Source organism: Mizuhopecten yessoensis, unplaced genomic scaffold (genome assembly GCF_002113885.1).
Source record: "Mizuhopecten yessoensis strain PY_sf001 unplaced genomic scaffold, ASM211388v2 scaffold9761, whole genome shotgun sequence".
Classification (NCBI taxonomy): domain Eukaryota; kingdom Metazoa; phylum Mollusca; class Bivalvia; order Pectinida; family Pectinidae; genus Mizuhopecten; species Mizuhopecten yessoensis.
This window is the reverse complement of record NW_018408209.1, coordinates 172012-189869: the sequence shown is the minus strand read 5'-3', so window position 1 is coordinate 189869 and position 17858 is coordinate 172012. Positions and strand designations below refer to the sequence as shown.

The following is a 17858-nucleotide window of genomic DNA, read 5'->3' as shown; positions in this document are numbered from 1 at the left end:
CCAGCTATATTGCACAGTCATCAGTCTGTCTGAAGCCATCACTTTCAAAACCTGTAGATAAAAAACGGATGTAACTCCCTGCAAACTACATGTGCCTGCTATAAACATTTGACAAAAAAACAAGTTCGAGTAAATGTTCAAACTATGATTTGTATTATGAAATTACCTGTCTGTTATATAATGTAAGTACTATGTATGACCTAGACACACCTATACGACATTTACCTTAGATAGCGATAGGCACGAGCTAGTCCGAGTTGTCAGAGAGGATAACAACATTCCGGTCACCATTTCCGTTTACAGGTAAACATGCATTTAGTGATTACAGTTTTACATGTAAAATTGATATTAATGTCAAAGTTTGCCTGTTATACAAACAGTTCTGTAAATATTTGTTTTAGAGCAGGATAAATTAGTGTTACATAGGCAGTTTCGCATCCTCGATGCTTCAAGAGTTACGCTCAATTTGCAACCATGGGTTATGTCCAAGCACCATCGAAGGCCGAGTGTGCACCGCGTCATGGGGGAGACGAGAAGACTTGTTTGATCCTTTGATGTAAATCGAAAGAATCTGTCGGTCACATAGCGGTAACATTGGCTGTCTTTGAAGGTGGGTGTTGCTTCCGTAATCTTCAAAGGATGGGTATCAGCCTAGCGATTGGTCATGTTGAGGTCGACAGTTTCGAGGATTTCAAGAATAATAACCCAACAGTTTGGATTTGTAAATTATACATTTTATTTAGCAACAATTATAAAACAAGGTTTTACAACTTATACTTATCACTCTTGCTGGCCCGGATGTCAGCGCGCGGGTGCCTTACTGTGGGAGGAAACCAGAGTACCCGCCATTTTGAAAGACATGTGCGCTATCCAAGTTGCACTGTGCCACACGATCACCCCCTGGCTTTGTAGTCATACCTTCACGATAGGATTTGTTTTTCTTACCCTGGACTGAGTATCAACATGTTTTCCATTGTGAGACGACTGTTTCCTACTCTAAGGCTGAGGCGATGGTAACCTATAAACATGTTGTATGATGTGACGTTAACAATGTATTGAAGTCACAACACCAAACAAACGTTACGTCAACATTGCCTTAACAATGTATTACAGGATAAAGGGAAAAAATCAACCCTCTTAAATACCTCATCACTCGCGGGAATATTCCTAAATACTGCCAAACACCCGGTTAAGCCTAGTGTTTGGCAAATTAAGAATCTGCCGGAATCTTAAGAATATAGAAAGGGTTGAGCTCCCATATGCCACAAAAGGTGGTTAACTAGATACTATAGCAAGAGCACCTGTAAAAAGAATGTTAACCGAAAAAGAATGTTTCCTTCGCCAACAGCCAAGCATTAGTTACGATTTTTTTTACATGTGATTGTCCTAATCATTTAAAAGTAAGTTTCCGTAATGGTTTTACATTTTGTATCAATTGTTCACATATGATATACTTTTCTCCATAGTGAGCCAATCTGACATTAGCACTTAGCATTACGCGCACATGTCTGTGTTGATATGAAAAATATACACCAGCTTTTAACGTTTAATTGAGCTTAATATTTTTGAGTAGTTTCGAGAGCAAGATCAATGTCCATCAAAAGAGAAAAGGCAAATAACAAAAACGTTTCATCAGCAAAAATCCGAAACACATACGAATTTATCGGTTATAGCATTAATACAATCTAAATGCTTTAACACTGATCCTTTGGGAGATATACACACCAATTAAGCGTGAACCCTGTAAGGGTAGTGACTATTACTTCTTGCACGTTTCATGAACATATTGGCCACTATGGGAGACACTGATCTAACCATGCACTATTTTATATTTGAAAAATAACGTATTCTAATGTTATGTTTTACAGTGCCATGATGTTACAAACTGTGCTGTTAGTTCTCTGTGTCAGCGTGTTTCCAGTCCTTGGTAGAGAGGTGTGTCTTTGTACCGACTCTGATGTCGTAATACGGAAATTACCTAGTCCAACAGCTTCTGTCACCGGAAAGCTCGCCACGGGATCATGCCTAAATGTTTCTCAGTTTGAAAGAACTGGTGAATGGCTAAAGATAGTAGGGAATGGGATACAGGTAGGTTACATACTCTGTTTATATACACTTGCTCTATCTAATAATAAGGTAAATTATAATCTTTTTAAGAAATGATCATTTAATATGAATTTAATAAATATGGATTCAGCTGATTTTAAATCATGTTTCCATATGAAAAGAATAAAAAGCAAGTATTCCGTCTTTTCGGATTTTTGCTGATGAAACATTTTTGTTATTTTTTGTTACTCTCACAAACAAATGACGTAACAATCAATACATGCTCACAAGAGCAGATAACTCTGAAAAACGAAAAGACGGAATTAATACAGTTGTTGAACATTCCATAGCTACAATATACAACCATGCAAAGAAAACGTTCCTATACGTTAAATGTACTAGAGCACTTTATTTACACTCTTGGATTGGTAGAGTAAACAAACATGTCAGCTCGCTAAGTACGTTGTCAATGTCTGTGTGTGTTCAAAACAAACCTAGGATTTAGAACACCAGTAGTTTCAGACATAGTTCTGGCTTATTGAGTATACCTATATTTAGTCCATGGCGATCACATCTCTTAATGCATTTATATTTATTCACAGAACGTGATATATTGTATGGCCAAAGGTATGATTGGGGTGAATATATTAACTCTACACGTAGAAACATTGTAAAAATTTGGCTACTATTGGATTTGAATATATTCCCTTTCAATACAACAAAATCACACAGTGTGGATAACTGGATAACTGACAAAACCTTGGGACGAGACTGCTTCGTAGTGTCATACTATTGATTGTACACGTTTTGTACGGTATCACAGTAAGACATACGTATGGCAGTGCTTTGCGTTTTGTACGGAATCACAGTAACACATACGTTTGGCAGTGCTTTGCGTTTTGTACGGAATCAGAGTAAGACATACGTATGGCCGTGCTTTGCGTTTTGTACGGAATAACAGTAACACATACGTATGGCAGTCCTTTGCGTTTTGTACAGAATCATAGTAAGACATACGTATGGCAGTCCTTTGTGTTTTGTACGGAATCACAGTAAGACATACGTATGGCAATGCTTTGTGTTTTGTATGGAATCACAGTAATACATACGTATGGCAGTCATTTGCGTTTTGTACGGAATCACAGTAACACATACGTATGGCAGTGCTTTGCGTTTTGTACGGAATCACAGTAAGACATACGTATGGCAGTCCTTTGCGATTTGTACAGAATCATAGTAAGACATACGTATGGCAGTCCTTTGCGTTTTGTACGGAATCACAGTAAGACATACGTATGGCAATGCTTTGCGTTTTGTACGAAATCACAGTAAGACATACGTATGGCAGTCCTTTGCGTTTTGTACGGAATCACAGTAACACATACGTATGGCAGTCCTTTGCGTTTTGTACGGAATCACAGTAAGACATACGTATGGCAGTGCTTTGCGTTTTGTACGGAATAACAGTAACACATACGTATGGCAGTGCTTTGCGTTTTGTACGGAATCACAGTAAGACATACGTATGGCAGTGCTTTGCGTTTTGTACGGAATAACAGTAACACATACGTATGGCAGTGCTTTGCGTTTTGTACGGAATAACAGTAACACATACGTATGGCAGTGCTTTGCGTTTTGTACGGAATCACAGTAAGACATACGTATGGCAGTGCTTTGCGTTTTGTACGGAATCACAGTAAGACATACGTATGGCAGTGCTTTGCGTTTTGTACGGAATCACAGTAAGACATACGTATGGCAGTGCTTTGCGTTTTGTACGGAATCACAGTAAGACATACGTATGGCAGTGCTTTGCGTTTTGTACGGAATCACAGTAAGACATACGTATGGCAGTGCTTTGCGTTTTGTACGGAATCACAGTAAGACATACGTATGGCAGTGCTTTGCGTTTTGTACGGAATCACAGTAAGACATACGTATGGCAGTGCTTTGCGTTTTGTACGGAATCACAGTAAGACATACGTATGGCAGTGCTTTGCGTTTTGTACGGAATCACAGTAAGACATACGTATGGCAGTGCTTTGCGTTTTGTACGGAATCACAGTAAGACATACGTATGGCAGTGCTTTGCGTTTTGTACGGAATCACAGTAAGACATACGTATGGCAGTGCTTTGCGTTTTGTACGGAATCACAGTAAGACATACGTATGGCAGTGCTTTGCGTTTTGTACGGAATCACAGTAAGACATACGTATGGCAGTGCTTTGCGTTTTGTACGGAATCACAGTAAGACATACGTATGGCAGTGCTTTGCGTTTTGTACGGAATCACAGTAAGACATACGTATGGCAGTGCTTTGCGTTTTGTACGGAATCACAGTAAGACATACGTATGGCAGTGCTTTGCGTTTTGTACGGAATAACAGTAACACATACGTATGGCAGTGCTTTGCGTTTTGTACGGAATCACAGTAAGACATACGTATGGCAGTGCTTTGCGTTTTGTACGGAATCACAGTAAGACATACGTATGGCAGTGCTTTGCGTTTTGTACGGAATCACAGTAAGACATACGTATGGCAGTGCTTTGCGTTTTGTACGGAATCACAGTAAGACATACGTATGGCAGTGCTTTGCGTTTTGTACGGAATCACAGTAAGACATACGTATGGCAGTGCTTTGCGTTTTGTACGGAATCACAGTAAGACATACGTATGGCAGTGCTTTGCGTTTTGTACGGAATCACAGTAAGACATACGTATGGCAGTGCTTTGCGTTTTGTACGGAATCACAGTAAGACATACGTATGGCAGTGCTTTGCGTTTTGTACGGAATCACAGTAAGACATACGTATGGCAGTGCTTTGCGTTTTGTACGGAATCACAGTAAGACATACGTATGGCAGTGCTTTGCGTTTTGTACGGAATCACAGTAAGACATACGTATGTCAGTGCTTTGCGTTTTGTACGGAATCACAGTAAGACATACGTATGTCAGTGCTTTGTGTTTTGTACGGAATCACAGTAAGACATACGTATGTCAGTTACACTCATACACCACGACGTTCTAAATAGCGTTTCAAATACGCTGTCTACAGTTATACGGATATAAAAACATACGAAAGATAATACTTACTGAGTAAATTACTTGTGTAACGAGCAAAACTTATTAAAAATATTTGTATACGTAATAATGCAGGTAAATAAATATATATCTTTCTTATTTCAGACGGGTTACTTGCTTGAATCAGACGGTGTGCATCGAAGGAGCTGTCCAGGTATTACATTATATAGGCTAATATATACAGAAATATACATATACAAGGTGGGGTCCAGGTATTACATTTTATAGGCTAATATATACAGAAGTATACATATACAAGGTGGGGTCCATGTATTACATTATATAGGCTAATATATACAGAAGTATACATATACAAGGTGGGGCCCAGGTATTACACTCTATAGGCTAATATATACAGAAGTATACGTATACAAGGTGGGGTCCAGGTATTACATTTTATAGGCTAATATATACAGAAGTATACATATACAAGGTGGGGTCCATGTATTACATTATATAGGCTAATATATACAGGAATATACATATACAAGGTGGGGTCCAGGTATTACATTATATAGGATAATATATACAGAAATATACATATACCGTATGGCGGTGCTTTGCGTTTTGTACGTAATCACAGTAAGACATACGTATGGCAGTCCTTTGCGTTTTGTACCGAATCACAGTAAGACATACGTATGGCAGTCCTTTGCGTTTTGTACGGATTCACAGTAAGACATACGTATGGCGGTGCTTTGCGTTTTGTACGGAATCACAGTAAGACATACGTATGGCAGTCCTTTGCGTTTTGTATGTCTTACTGTGATTCCGAACAAAACGCAAAGCAAAGATAAGGACATATCTTTGTATATGTATATATCTGTATATATTAGCTTACATACATACATACGTACGTACGTACGTACGTATGTATGTATGTATCTAATATATACAGAAGTATACATATACAAGGAGGGGTCCAGGTATTAGATTATATAGGCTAATATTTACAGAAATATACATATACAAGTAAGACATACGTATGACAGGCCTTTGCGTTTTGTATGTCTTACTGTGATTACGTACAAAACGCAAATCACTGCCATACGTATTTCTTACTGTGATTCCGAGTCCTTTAAGTGATAGTTTTAAAAAGTATTATAGCATACATACATACATACGTACGTACGTACGTACGTATGTATGTATGTATGTATCTAATATATACAGAAGTATACATATACAAGGGGGGGTCCAGGTATTACATTATCTAGGCTAATATATACGGAAATATACATATACAAGTAAGACATACGTATGACAGGCCTTTGCGTTTTGTATGTCTTACTGTGATTCCGAGTCCTTTAAGTGATAGTTTTAAAAAGTATTATAGAAAAATTCGAAAAGACAATGAACTCAAACGAATTCCACGTGGTTAAAGCTAGTTTAAGATAAGGACATATCTTTGTATATGTATATGTACGTACGTACGTATGTATGTATGTATGTATCTAATATATACAGAAATATACATATACAAAGATATGTCCTTATCTTAAACTAGCTTTAACCACGTGGAATTCGTTTGAGTTCATTGTCTTTTCGAATTTTTCTATAATACTTTTTAAAACTATCACTTAAAGGACTTCTGATAATACAAGTATACACAAGAGGATAGCAATGTTGTTAGTATGTAGACTGTAAATTAGAGGAATACTACGATACTATCTTTATACATGTACAACTGTCTATCTATAATACAGCTTAAACATTTGTATCGTGAAAGCGATAATGATGTTTTTTTTCATGTCTGATTAAATATAGTCAACAAACTGGTTTATCACACTATAACATGTAATTTGATACATTCCGTTGGCTATATCATAAACGTACGCACCAAGGGAGATAACCCCCACCTTACACTGAGGACTGTAACTTCAATGTTTGTTGTATCAAGCTTCTAGCGTTTGACGATATATTGAAAATATTTCTTTACTGAATAGCTCATTACACCCGTTTGCCGTTTGCGCATTATATTTATTAAAGTTCGTATTCTTTGATGAACGATTTTGTTTAATTTAATTTTCGTAGATTAAGTATGTCATTTGTCCTTTGACAAGTGTTTCATTAAACTTTTATTCAGGTACGCTGCAATGGGTTTCTCAGTGTTAAACTCTTTTATTTTTACATTCTTCATACCTTCGTCTAGGCAATGTGAAATAATACATACCGTCAAATGTGCTTCAACCACTCATGATTTATCAGTCAAAATCTAATGATACTTTGGTAATTTGTTTTTTATAAGATGATGTCTATACTAATAATAAACAGACCAAACATATACCATTCGAATACCTAACATTAACTCACCTTCATCACCACAAATGTTTACCCTGCGTTTCTTTTTTTCCTGTGGCAATATATCGTATGTACCTTTTATCATGTTATTATGGTATATTCACATATGGGTATCTGTTACAAAAAGAAAGTTCGGAGTAATACCTACATATAATAATGAAGTTGGTATTGTACAGATCACCGCTCCATGCGTGCTACCTCTGAATCAGTTTACTGTCGACACGAGTGTCCTACTGAGTGTTGTGGTGTACATTCTGGTTCCCCCACCCATCACCATGGAGGTATGTCAATGGCTTTTGTTCACGGTTGAGAAGTTTTGTTTCCAGTTTAAATATAGTCATTTTGCCTATGAAATGTACATGAATAAATACGCTACATACATATCTTATTTTACAAATCTTCTTAACTGCCAAAGTATTTGGCAAAACTGATACAAAGCGTTTTGCAATACTTCTATTTTGCGTTGCGATATATGCATGAATCTTGTTATTCTATTAATAATCTGTAAAAAGATAACAAATATTTGAATGAAATTGAAAATATAGCTTTTTAAGAAAACTACACTGAATATCGTACATTGAAAAAACGTAAGCCACTTTTATGATATTAGTTTGCTGAACGACTACAATAGTATAATACTATGATTATAATGGCACATGTATGTATTTGTCTTGTGTAAGTTAGGAATCAAGGAGATCTAATATATATATATATATCTACATGTTGATTAACAGTGAGATTAGAAAAGTATGCTGCAATCAGAAAAAAACAAATATAACAAATTTTAAAAGGAAATGGGGTATGTTTGAGCAAATATTTAATAATGAAGTAAGGAATAAGAGATACATACTTCGGCCCCTTTACATTTCTTTTAATTTGAAAAATATAACGTTTCTGTATGTATGTACGTATGTATGTATCTACGTATGTATGTATGTAAGCATGTATGTATGTATGTATGTATGTATGTATGTATGTATGCATGCATACATACATACATACATGCATGCATGCATGCATGCATACATACATACATACATTCATACATACATACATACATCCATACATACATACATACATGCTTACATACATGTATGTATGTATGTATGCATGCATACATACATACATACATGTATGTAAGCATGTATGTATGTATGTATGGATGGATGTATGTATGTATGTAGGTATGTATGTATGTATGTATTTATGTATGTATGTATGTATTTATGTATGTATGTATGTATCTATGTATGTATGTATGTATATATGTATGTATGTATGTATCTATGTATGTATGTATGTATTTATGTATGTATGTATTTATGTATGTATGTATGTATCTATGTACGTACGTACGTACGTATGTAGGTAGGTAGGTAGGAAGGTTGTTATTTACGTACGTACGTATGTATGTATGTATGTACGTACGTATGTATGTAGGTACGTAGGTAGGTAGGTAGGTAGGTTGTTATGTACGTACGTACGTATGTACGTATGTATGTACGTATGTATGTACGTATGTATGTATGTAGGTATGTATGTATGTATGTATTTATGTATGTATGTATTTATGTATGTATGTATGTAAGTATGTATGTATCTACGTATTTATGTATGTAAGCATGTATGTTTGTATGTATGTATGTATGTCTGTATGTATGTATGTATGAATGTATGTATGTATGTATGGATGGATGTATGTATGTATGTATGGATGGATGTATGTATGTATGTATGTCTGTATGTATGTATGTATGTGTGTATGTATGTATGTATGTGTGTATGTATGTATGTATGTATGTATGTATGTATGTATGTTTGCACGTACGTACGCACCTACGTATGTATGCATGTATTGTATGTGTTGAATGAAAGCCCTCGTAGGTGATGACAATACATTGTTAAGGAGGTTGAACCCAGAGTTCCTCAATTCTGGCAGCCCCAATTTGTGCTGAGGGATATATATATGTATATATATACATGTATATGTAGATTGTCTCACATGATAAATGTAATAACTTTTAATTAATTATTGTAGAATTTTTTTAAAAAAAATAGGGATACAGATATATATCCAAATTAAAATGTTTGTCTGAAGTTCATTAGTTTTACCATGTTGAACATTGACCTTTCTGAAAACTTTGTGATCCATTTTCAGTCAACATAATCATGCCTCCTTCAATGTTTTTTTTTTTTTTTTTGCATCTACGTTAAAAGGCGAAGATTGTGTTATAACATGCAACATTCTTTTTGATATTTTGTTTAATAAATTTAGAACTTTTCTGGGGTTTTGAATTTTTAAATCGTTAAAGAATAAAAAAAGTAAGATTAAAATTAAAAAAAAACATGACTCATATTTTAAGGTACTCCAGTTAATACATCTTGTATTGAATTTGCCTGTTCGAGTGTTTCGTCTCTTAAGTCTAATGTGCATTAACGCCAGTGTCAAAAATGAAATCAAATGACCACACTAGCGATATATAAACTTTGTCATTTTTATTTCTCATTCACAGTTTCAGTATTGTCCCACTGGCCACAACAGATGTTTAAGCACTTCTGTGTCCGGTTTGGTATTATCATTGTTTTGATTACATATAGCCATTGTTTTGTTAATGTTTATGTATCTTTACGGTGTAGTTGTTTTGTCTTACAGTACATTGTGGCGCTTTCTGCGACAGTCATAACTGCTGCACCCTAGGTAATAATATTAAAACACATGTTCAGGTTTCAATTTCAGAATACCCCACAAACACATAGTTTAACCCTTCATAAATCGTCATTGGGAAAACAGTCCTATTATATATCTATTTTGTTTAAATAAAAGGCTACCCGTATATACATATTTTGTATATTTAAAAGATGAACGTATAGTATAGGATAGTAGTATCATAGTTCCCAATATAAAACGTTGCTCATTGCTAATTGAAATTAACCTTTAATCCTCTCATATTTGAAATTCATATTGTAATCATAAACTGGTTATACGTACCTCTGCAGTAGTTCAGACCACCTTGGCTTTCGAGGTTTTTCGTTTGTTTCTCATGTAAGAAAAACAAATATCTTTAATATTTGGATATAAATACACTGTTATATGACCAATAACGGTCTCCAGATATCGATATTCCTTTAAACCCGTGTACGTATCTATTGTTATTTTGATCGTTACAGCTCCTGTATGGTCGCACTGGGGCCACTGCAGTGTAACATGTGGAGTAGGGACAAGACATCGTCATTGTACTCTTTTTTGCTCTTCTTTGAATTCCACACAACAAACGCAAATTTGTCACCACAGCGCATGCCCAGGTATTATTGATTCTTATACAATTAAACAAATATTGATAAATGATTCCATCTTCTCTTAATGAATTTCAGTTACAACAGCGCATGCCCAGGTATTATTGATTCTTATACAATTAAACAAATATTAAGAAATGATTCCATCTTCACTTAATGAATTTCAGTCACAACAGCGCATGATCAGGTACTCTGGATTCTTATACAATAAAACAAATATTGATAAACGATTCCATCTTCTCTTAATATAGTTCAGTCACAACAGTGCTTGGTCATGCATTTTAGTTGCTTATTCAATTACAAATATGTATGCACGCTTCTATGTACACAGAACGAAGCGCTTGCCAACGTATGCTGTATGATAATACAATAAAAGATATATATATATATAGATGATTCTAGATTCTGATACAATTAAAAGCTTACAATTTATCTCTGATTCAAATAAAATTCAGTGAAAACTAAGCATGCCCGGGTTTTCTAGATTTTATGAAACGATTTTTATAGAAGCCTCCATTTACCGTTGAGGAAGTCCAATTGCATCGGCGCAAGACCAGGCATACTAGATTCTTACACAATACAGATACACCTATATAACCCTCCGTTTACTGTTAATGTAGTTCAGACACAAATACGCACGCCCAGTTATACCTGATTCCGTTATAGTAACAAGAATCCAACGAGACATGAAGACGATCTTTTGATCAATATCAATATGGCTTTTCAAACTACTACTATCACTATTATAAAATCACGCCATGCTAGTAAGCTTCTAGCAATTTATCATCATTCTAAGCATTTTGGTTGTTCAAAAGAAGTCATTTGAGTATTTTGACAAAAGATGACCTTAAATGTATTTTCAATGGTGTAGCACGCCATTCCAACAAGATACCGGCCATATATCATGACTCTTTGTCGTTTTGCTATTCAGAGGAAGTCCTTAACGTTTCAAATGAATTTTAATGCTGTGACCTTGAATATACGTCAAGATACATGTAATATCCTTTTTGCATCACAGCATACAAGGAAGGTACCGACTATATATAATGGCACTAGCTTGTTTTTCTTCAAAGAAGAATTTCAAATGTTTTTAACAAATTTGACAATATGAAAGGTAATGGTCCTTCCCTGGAAAACTTAAAGTAATTGATGGAAGTAAACTTCTGGACAAATATCACTTACACTTTCTATTGTTCACTAAAGGTCATTCATTGTTTTTTTTTTTTTTTTTTTTTTTTTTTTTTTTTTACCCAAATGGCCGTTTTTAACATACTTTGTAGCACTCGGTGTTAAATATAATGACTGAATATGATGACACTATGTTTTATATTTTTCAGGAGAGGCTGTTAAAGTGTATTTGACAAATTTGGCCCATGTGCTAATTTTTTTCTGAAAACTTCGTTTTACTCCATAGATGCAAGTTCTGGCCAGATGTCAATACTCTAAGTTTAAAGAAAAAACATCTTAAAACACCAGGGCGTTGGCTGGTCATTTCCGACCTCATCAGTGATAGAGAATTAGTTGTTATATTCGTGATTTAGGAAATAATAGTATACTCGAACATGAAATTTCAAATTCATTCAACAACTGATATAGGAGATATGGGATAACAAAGAGAAATAGAAACCCAGCATTTCCCCAGTGGAAATGCGTGAAATGATCATTGTTCACAATTTACGTTGAAAATTGACTATTTGAAGCAAATTAACTAAACCACAGACATATTAGGCTTGCCTGTAATACCAGTTTCTTTCGAAGAAGGGTTTTGTTGGTTGTCACATGCGGAGGATTTCGTTTCTGCATGCTTACTGTCCATAGAAACACCATATTTGGCTATTGGCCCAGTTTATTTGCGTATTTGTTTCCTTCGCACACTTTTGTAGAGCATTTACTAAAGATGCAACATAGCAAAAACATCTTGGATCAAAACAATAAAACAGCTGGATTGTAAGAAACGGGGCCGAGTGAGCTAAAAAGTAACTATAGAAGCCTCCTACAAATCTAAAAGAAGTTCAGTCGAAACAGCGCAGTCCCAGGTATACCAAATTCTGATACAATGAAAAGATATCTATAGAAGCGTCCATCAACTCTTTAGGGAGATCATCACTATGACAGATTATCTGATCGTCCGTGACCGGAAGTATTTCTTTAATGCCGTCTTGATATCATTATAGATAACTCAGACAATGCACTACACATGTCCAACGTTCACTGCCGTAGCAAATGCTTTCATCGTCCGGTTTTGTTTTGTTTTTTGTTTAATTGCTTTGTCGTTATTCCAAGTGTTATTTTGTATCGATTTTGAAGTTCGACTTTCCTGTGTTTTATATGATCAATTTGATGGAGATAAAGTAACAACTAAGAAACAAGTTTGGTTAAAATATCTGCTGTAATCACGTGAATGATGATTACCAAGGAACGCAATCCTTGGCATTTGAATTAATCTGTAAATGAGTATGAAAGGTTAACATGTCCAGATCCGCTTATTTAAACCATAAATAATTTAACAATTTCATTAAGTGTCAAATCACAAATATCATAAATAACTCCATTACATCTTCGAAGGATTGGCTATTAAAACTTATCAATATCTTAAATGACCGAATAGTGTTGACTGTATACTGACTTTAAGCAATAAAACATTATGCACGTCGAAACCTTGATGTAATTCTCCCCCTGTTATTTGCCACTGCGTTTAATATCATATATTTATAAATCCTCTTTACATTATTAAAAAAATTCGGTTACATTTATCCCTCGAATTATCGCCTAAATTCCTTTGAAAACTTAAAACAAAAATACGCATTATAACGACATTTTCCTGTTTGTTGTTTTTTATATTAATTTTACAGTGGTAAACCTCGTGTCTGATCACGTGTGTGACAAGGTCTCTGTTGTCCAAGCAGTCGCTCTTCAGGTCGCAGAGAATTGCTCAGGACAAGGTCATCTACCATTCACACCGTTCGTGATCCAGCATTGTAGAGCTCCGGCATCCGTGGCCGACTGGGTCGCTGGTTCTAAGGTGTGCAATAATTTAGGTCAAGAACCTGTATGTATTCATGTGTCTACTGGAGACTTATAAACACGGCAGGCACTGCTCATAATACCGGGGTCTAACAAGCAGGTGCGTGTGTGTCATTGGTAGATTGATACATGTAAAAAGCGTAACAATGTAAGTTATGCCGAAATCGAGAGCTTAAAAAACACGATGTGAGCGTTTCACATGCAAACATTTAAGTAAAATCCAGAACCAATGCGATGCTATGTTTACTGGGGACTGGTGATTCATCATTGCAAATGTACATGTACCTATACATAGACCTTTTTCGGTTTACTGTTTTACGGTACATGTATCAATTCATTGACCTATTTTCGTTTTATTGTTGTACACTACACGTATCAAGTCATTGACTTATATTCGTTTTATTGCTGTATGGTACATGTATCAATTCATTGACTTATTTTTGTTTTATTGTTGTACAAAACATGTATCAATTCATTGATTTATTTTCGTTTTATTGTTGTACGGTACATGTATCAATTCATTGGCTTATTTTCGTTTTATTAATGTAAGGTACATGCATCAATTCATTGACTTATATTCGTTTTATTGTTGTACGGTACATGTACCAATTCATTAACTTATTTGTATTAGTTATTGTATGAATGTACAACCAATCCATTGTTAAATGTTTATTAATGTGAAGGTATCGACAAGCTGTAACACACTCGCAATGTACTCACCTGTCGCAACATTCTACAACAGTGGTCACCATGATATCATGACAGGAGTGTTTGTTGGATGCGCGACCAATGACGAATTCAAGGTAAAGGTGGAAAAGAAATATTCATAACACAGTTATAACACGTTCTAATTGTACAGAAGTCCCCTGTACTGTCCATTTAATCGCAAATTGGAAAGCATTGACATAATACTTTTTATCGGCTCTCAGCGATAGCCGAGGGGCTTTAGCCGTACTGCGCATCGAAAGTAACATTTTTTGACAACTGTACAGGCAAAAGTTTAATGTGTAGAATTTTGTGCATTTTACAAGTTGAAGCAATCCGTGCGACTTGGTGCAAATCAACTTTTGGAAATGCTTTTTATCTTTCTAACCCAATATAAATAATCGAAAACTGCTATATAAAGTCTTGTTACCTGCAGCTGATATAGTAAGGAGGGGGTTAACAGGAGGGGTAAAGTGGCCGCGGTACACATGTCCCACCGGCCTCTCCCGTTACAGTTCAGATCAGAGACACTTTGCCGAGTGCAGTGGGGTCAAGGGAGGTTTAATTGTGGGGGAACTAATAAATTATGTCGCCGAGTGTTGATACATTCCAGAATCCAAGCTGAAGCATTGTTGAATTACAGATAGAAAAATATATTTTGAAATCATATAGACTTATGTACAGCATCTGGATCCAACCAATGTCAGCTCAATAATTATCTGATATAAGTACAGGTATTGCTTACTTAATTAGGATTTAAAATTTTGAAATTATACACAGCATCAGTAATACATTCCAGAATCCAAACATTGTCAGCTTAATAACTTTCAGCAGATGTAGTCTGTAGACTGCTTCCTGGCCACATAGTCTGGAGGGCATACTATAAAACATAGTCTGGTCTGGTCTAGCATTTTGGTCTGGTCTGGTCTCAATTGAATGGTCTTATGGGTAACAGCCCAAAATTTCATATACAACTAATCGATTGAGTTGTTACAAAATTAGGTGACTGTGACCTACTTTCCCAAAACTTGTCACAGGACGATAGAAATTGACACCTGGGATCAAAAACAGAAGCCTAACTTGAATTTAATAAAAGTAGGTCGCTATGACCTACTTTACAAAAAATTGTCACAGCACAATGGACATTAAAACGTTGGATCAAAAACAGATGCCGAATTTTACCTTTATAAAATTAGGTCACTATGAACTACTTAACAAAAAATTGTCACAGGACGATGGAAATTGACATCTGGGATCTGCAAATTGACGTGTCATTTCAAAAAAATAATATTAGTAATTCATATACTTTTTTTTTGAAATACCAATCAATATTAATGACCTATTCGACTTGTGGTTTGGTGATCCCTATTCAAATAAAAAGTCGCGTATTGGTCGAAATGGATGACAATTTTGATGTATGACCTATTCATTGACTTTTGGTACTAAACATTGTTATATTATGTGCAAATGAAAATTATATCTTATTGTTGATGATCAATTTTACCATCAGTGACTTTTGTTGACCTATACAAATACTTTGGAATAACTTGGTAAAATAAAACCTATACCATAATGTTGACCAATTTGACCTATAATATAAAAATAAATAGTAGGTCATATTGGTCGATATCGATGACCAAGTTAACCTGTGACCTTTGATGACCTGTATATTGACATTTGGTATAACTTCGTTATATACGATGGGCAAATAAAAAGTATGTTATATTGGTCGATATTGGTAACCAATTACATCAGTGACCTTTCATTTTACAGCTGATTTTTGGGGAAAGGGAATAGGTCAGATAAATTCCATGTATCATGGAAATGTATGTATCATGGAAATGTGACTTGGAAACATTAGACTCGTTTGGTAGGGCATTGTTCGTCCGTCCCTCTGTACATTTACCTGTCATCGCTCTAACAACCATATTCATTCGCGGAAGGAAACAAGACATGCATGTTTGACTTGGACAAACCTCGGACGAGTTCAAAAGGCATGATTCGGTCAAGGTCATCGTTAATAGCAATAGAAAATAATGGTATTGCTCTAATTGCCATCACTCTAGAAACCTCATAACGGGTTGGATGTTGATGAAATATCGCAAGTTGCAACCTTGACCATAACTCAGACAAGTTCTATTTTCGTCCTCATCACATAAGGTCGAACATGAACTTAATTGTGTATCTTTGTTTTACACAGAACAGGATAGAAACGTGAATTCTCTGTCTAACATTAAATCTCGGGCTTTATGATCATTTTTATTATTTCAGGGTGGTAGTTCATATATGATGAATGATATATTAAAACGACCAAAATCTATCGGCATCAGGACGTTAAACCCTGTACTACAACCAACAAAAAAACGATCTGCATATATACATATGACCTAATCTTATATGTCAACTTTATTTATTGTTTGTATGCTTCGCTTTCTATTTTTTTCATGTATATGTCTACTATTCCTGTTGTTTGTTTACTTCAGGTAATCACTAGCTCGTGTGGAATGTCACCACAGGTTATGCATATCTCAATCAGAAATGGGACATTCAATCACTTTTACCAAGTCAAATGGTAATAATGAGAATAAACCGTTTGTACATTGTCGATACTTGTTTGTTCTATATCAACTCTATCAGGCTTGTCTAAAGCTTTGAAAATCATGTCTCAAAAGTAAAACCATACCTTGCAGGACTTTTATGAGACATAGTAAATATACTATACAGTATGTCGCTATAATAAGTTGTACAGTTATAACCCCACGTACGTAAAAGTCTCTGTATATAGGAAAATCCAAAGAGCAATGGGACTGCGATTTTTTAAAATTATGTAAAAGCATTGAGGTATGGAATCGATCTATTGTTGGTTAACAAACTATAATGCATATTCATGAAAACCATATTTTATCTAGTTGATTTGAATTACAACACTCAAAAATAACTTATTAGATAAATAGGTACATGATTTTCCGTAACTTTTCCATGATATATAGATATGATGGATCGCAATACAAAGTTCTATGGAATTGTATGAACAAGAGTGCGGCAAATACAACCCCTGGTGTTTTTCTTCGATCTCAATATGAATTACTAATGCAGTCAATACTTATGCAAATGATTCTGCGATAAAATACACCAACAGGTCTAGAGTAAGAAATGATACAAGTAGATGTAACATCGCAGGACAAGTACAACATAAACCAGTACTGTCAGTATATTATAATAATTGACATTTGCGTCGTCAAGGAACTGTGAGCATATATTGATATAATAAATTCTATGAGTGCATTGGTAGACATAGGCGAGCACACACATCACATAATAAAGGCTTGTACGCACGAGAACAACCCATTAGACTATAGTTATATAAACAGAAGTTCTTTAAAACGCATACTGGAATGATATGG

The 17858-nt window shown here is 35.2% G+C and overlaps 1 protein-coding gene across 1 annotated transcript; it reads left to right on the top strand.

Moving 5' to 3' along the window:
- The first annotated feature begins 230 nt into the window (after window positions 1-230).
- Window positions 231-17047, top strand: LOC110458769. The gene is made up of 9 exons (XM_021510672.1): window positions 231-303; window positions 1869-2088; window positions 5236-5284; window positions 7608-7712; window positions 9945-10001; window positions 10600-10734; window positions 13578-13747; window positions 14433-14552; window positions 16938-17047. Exons 2-9 carry the CDS (start codon window positions 1873-1875, stop codon window positions 17028-17030), a joined length of 945 nt encoding a protein of 314 aa, XP_021366347.1. The 5' UTR covers window positions 231-303; window positions 1869-1872; the 3' UTR covers window positions 17031-17047.
- Window positions 17048-17858: the final 811 nt, after the last annotated feature.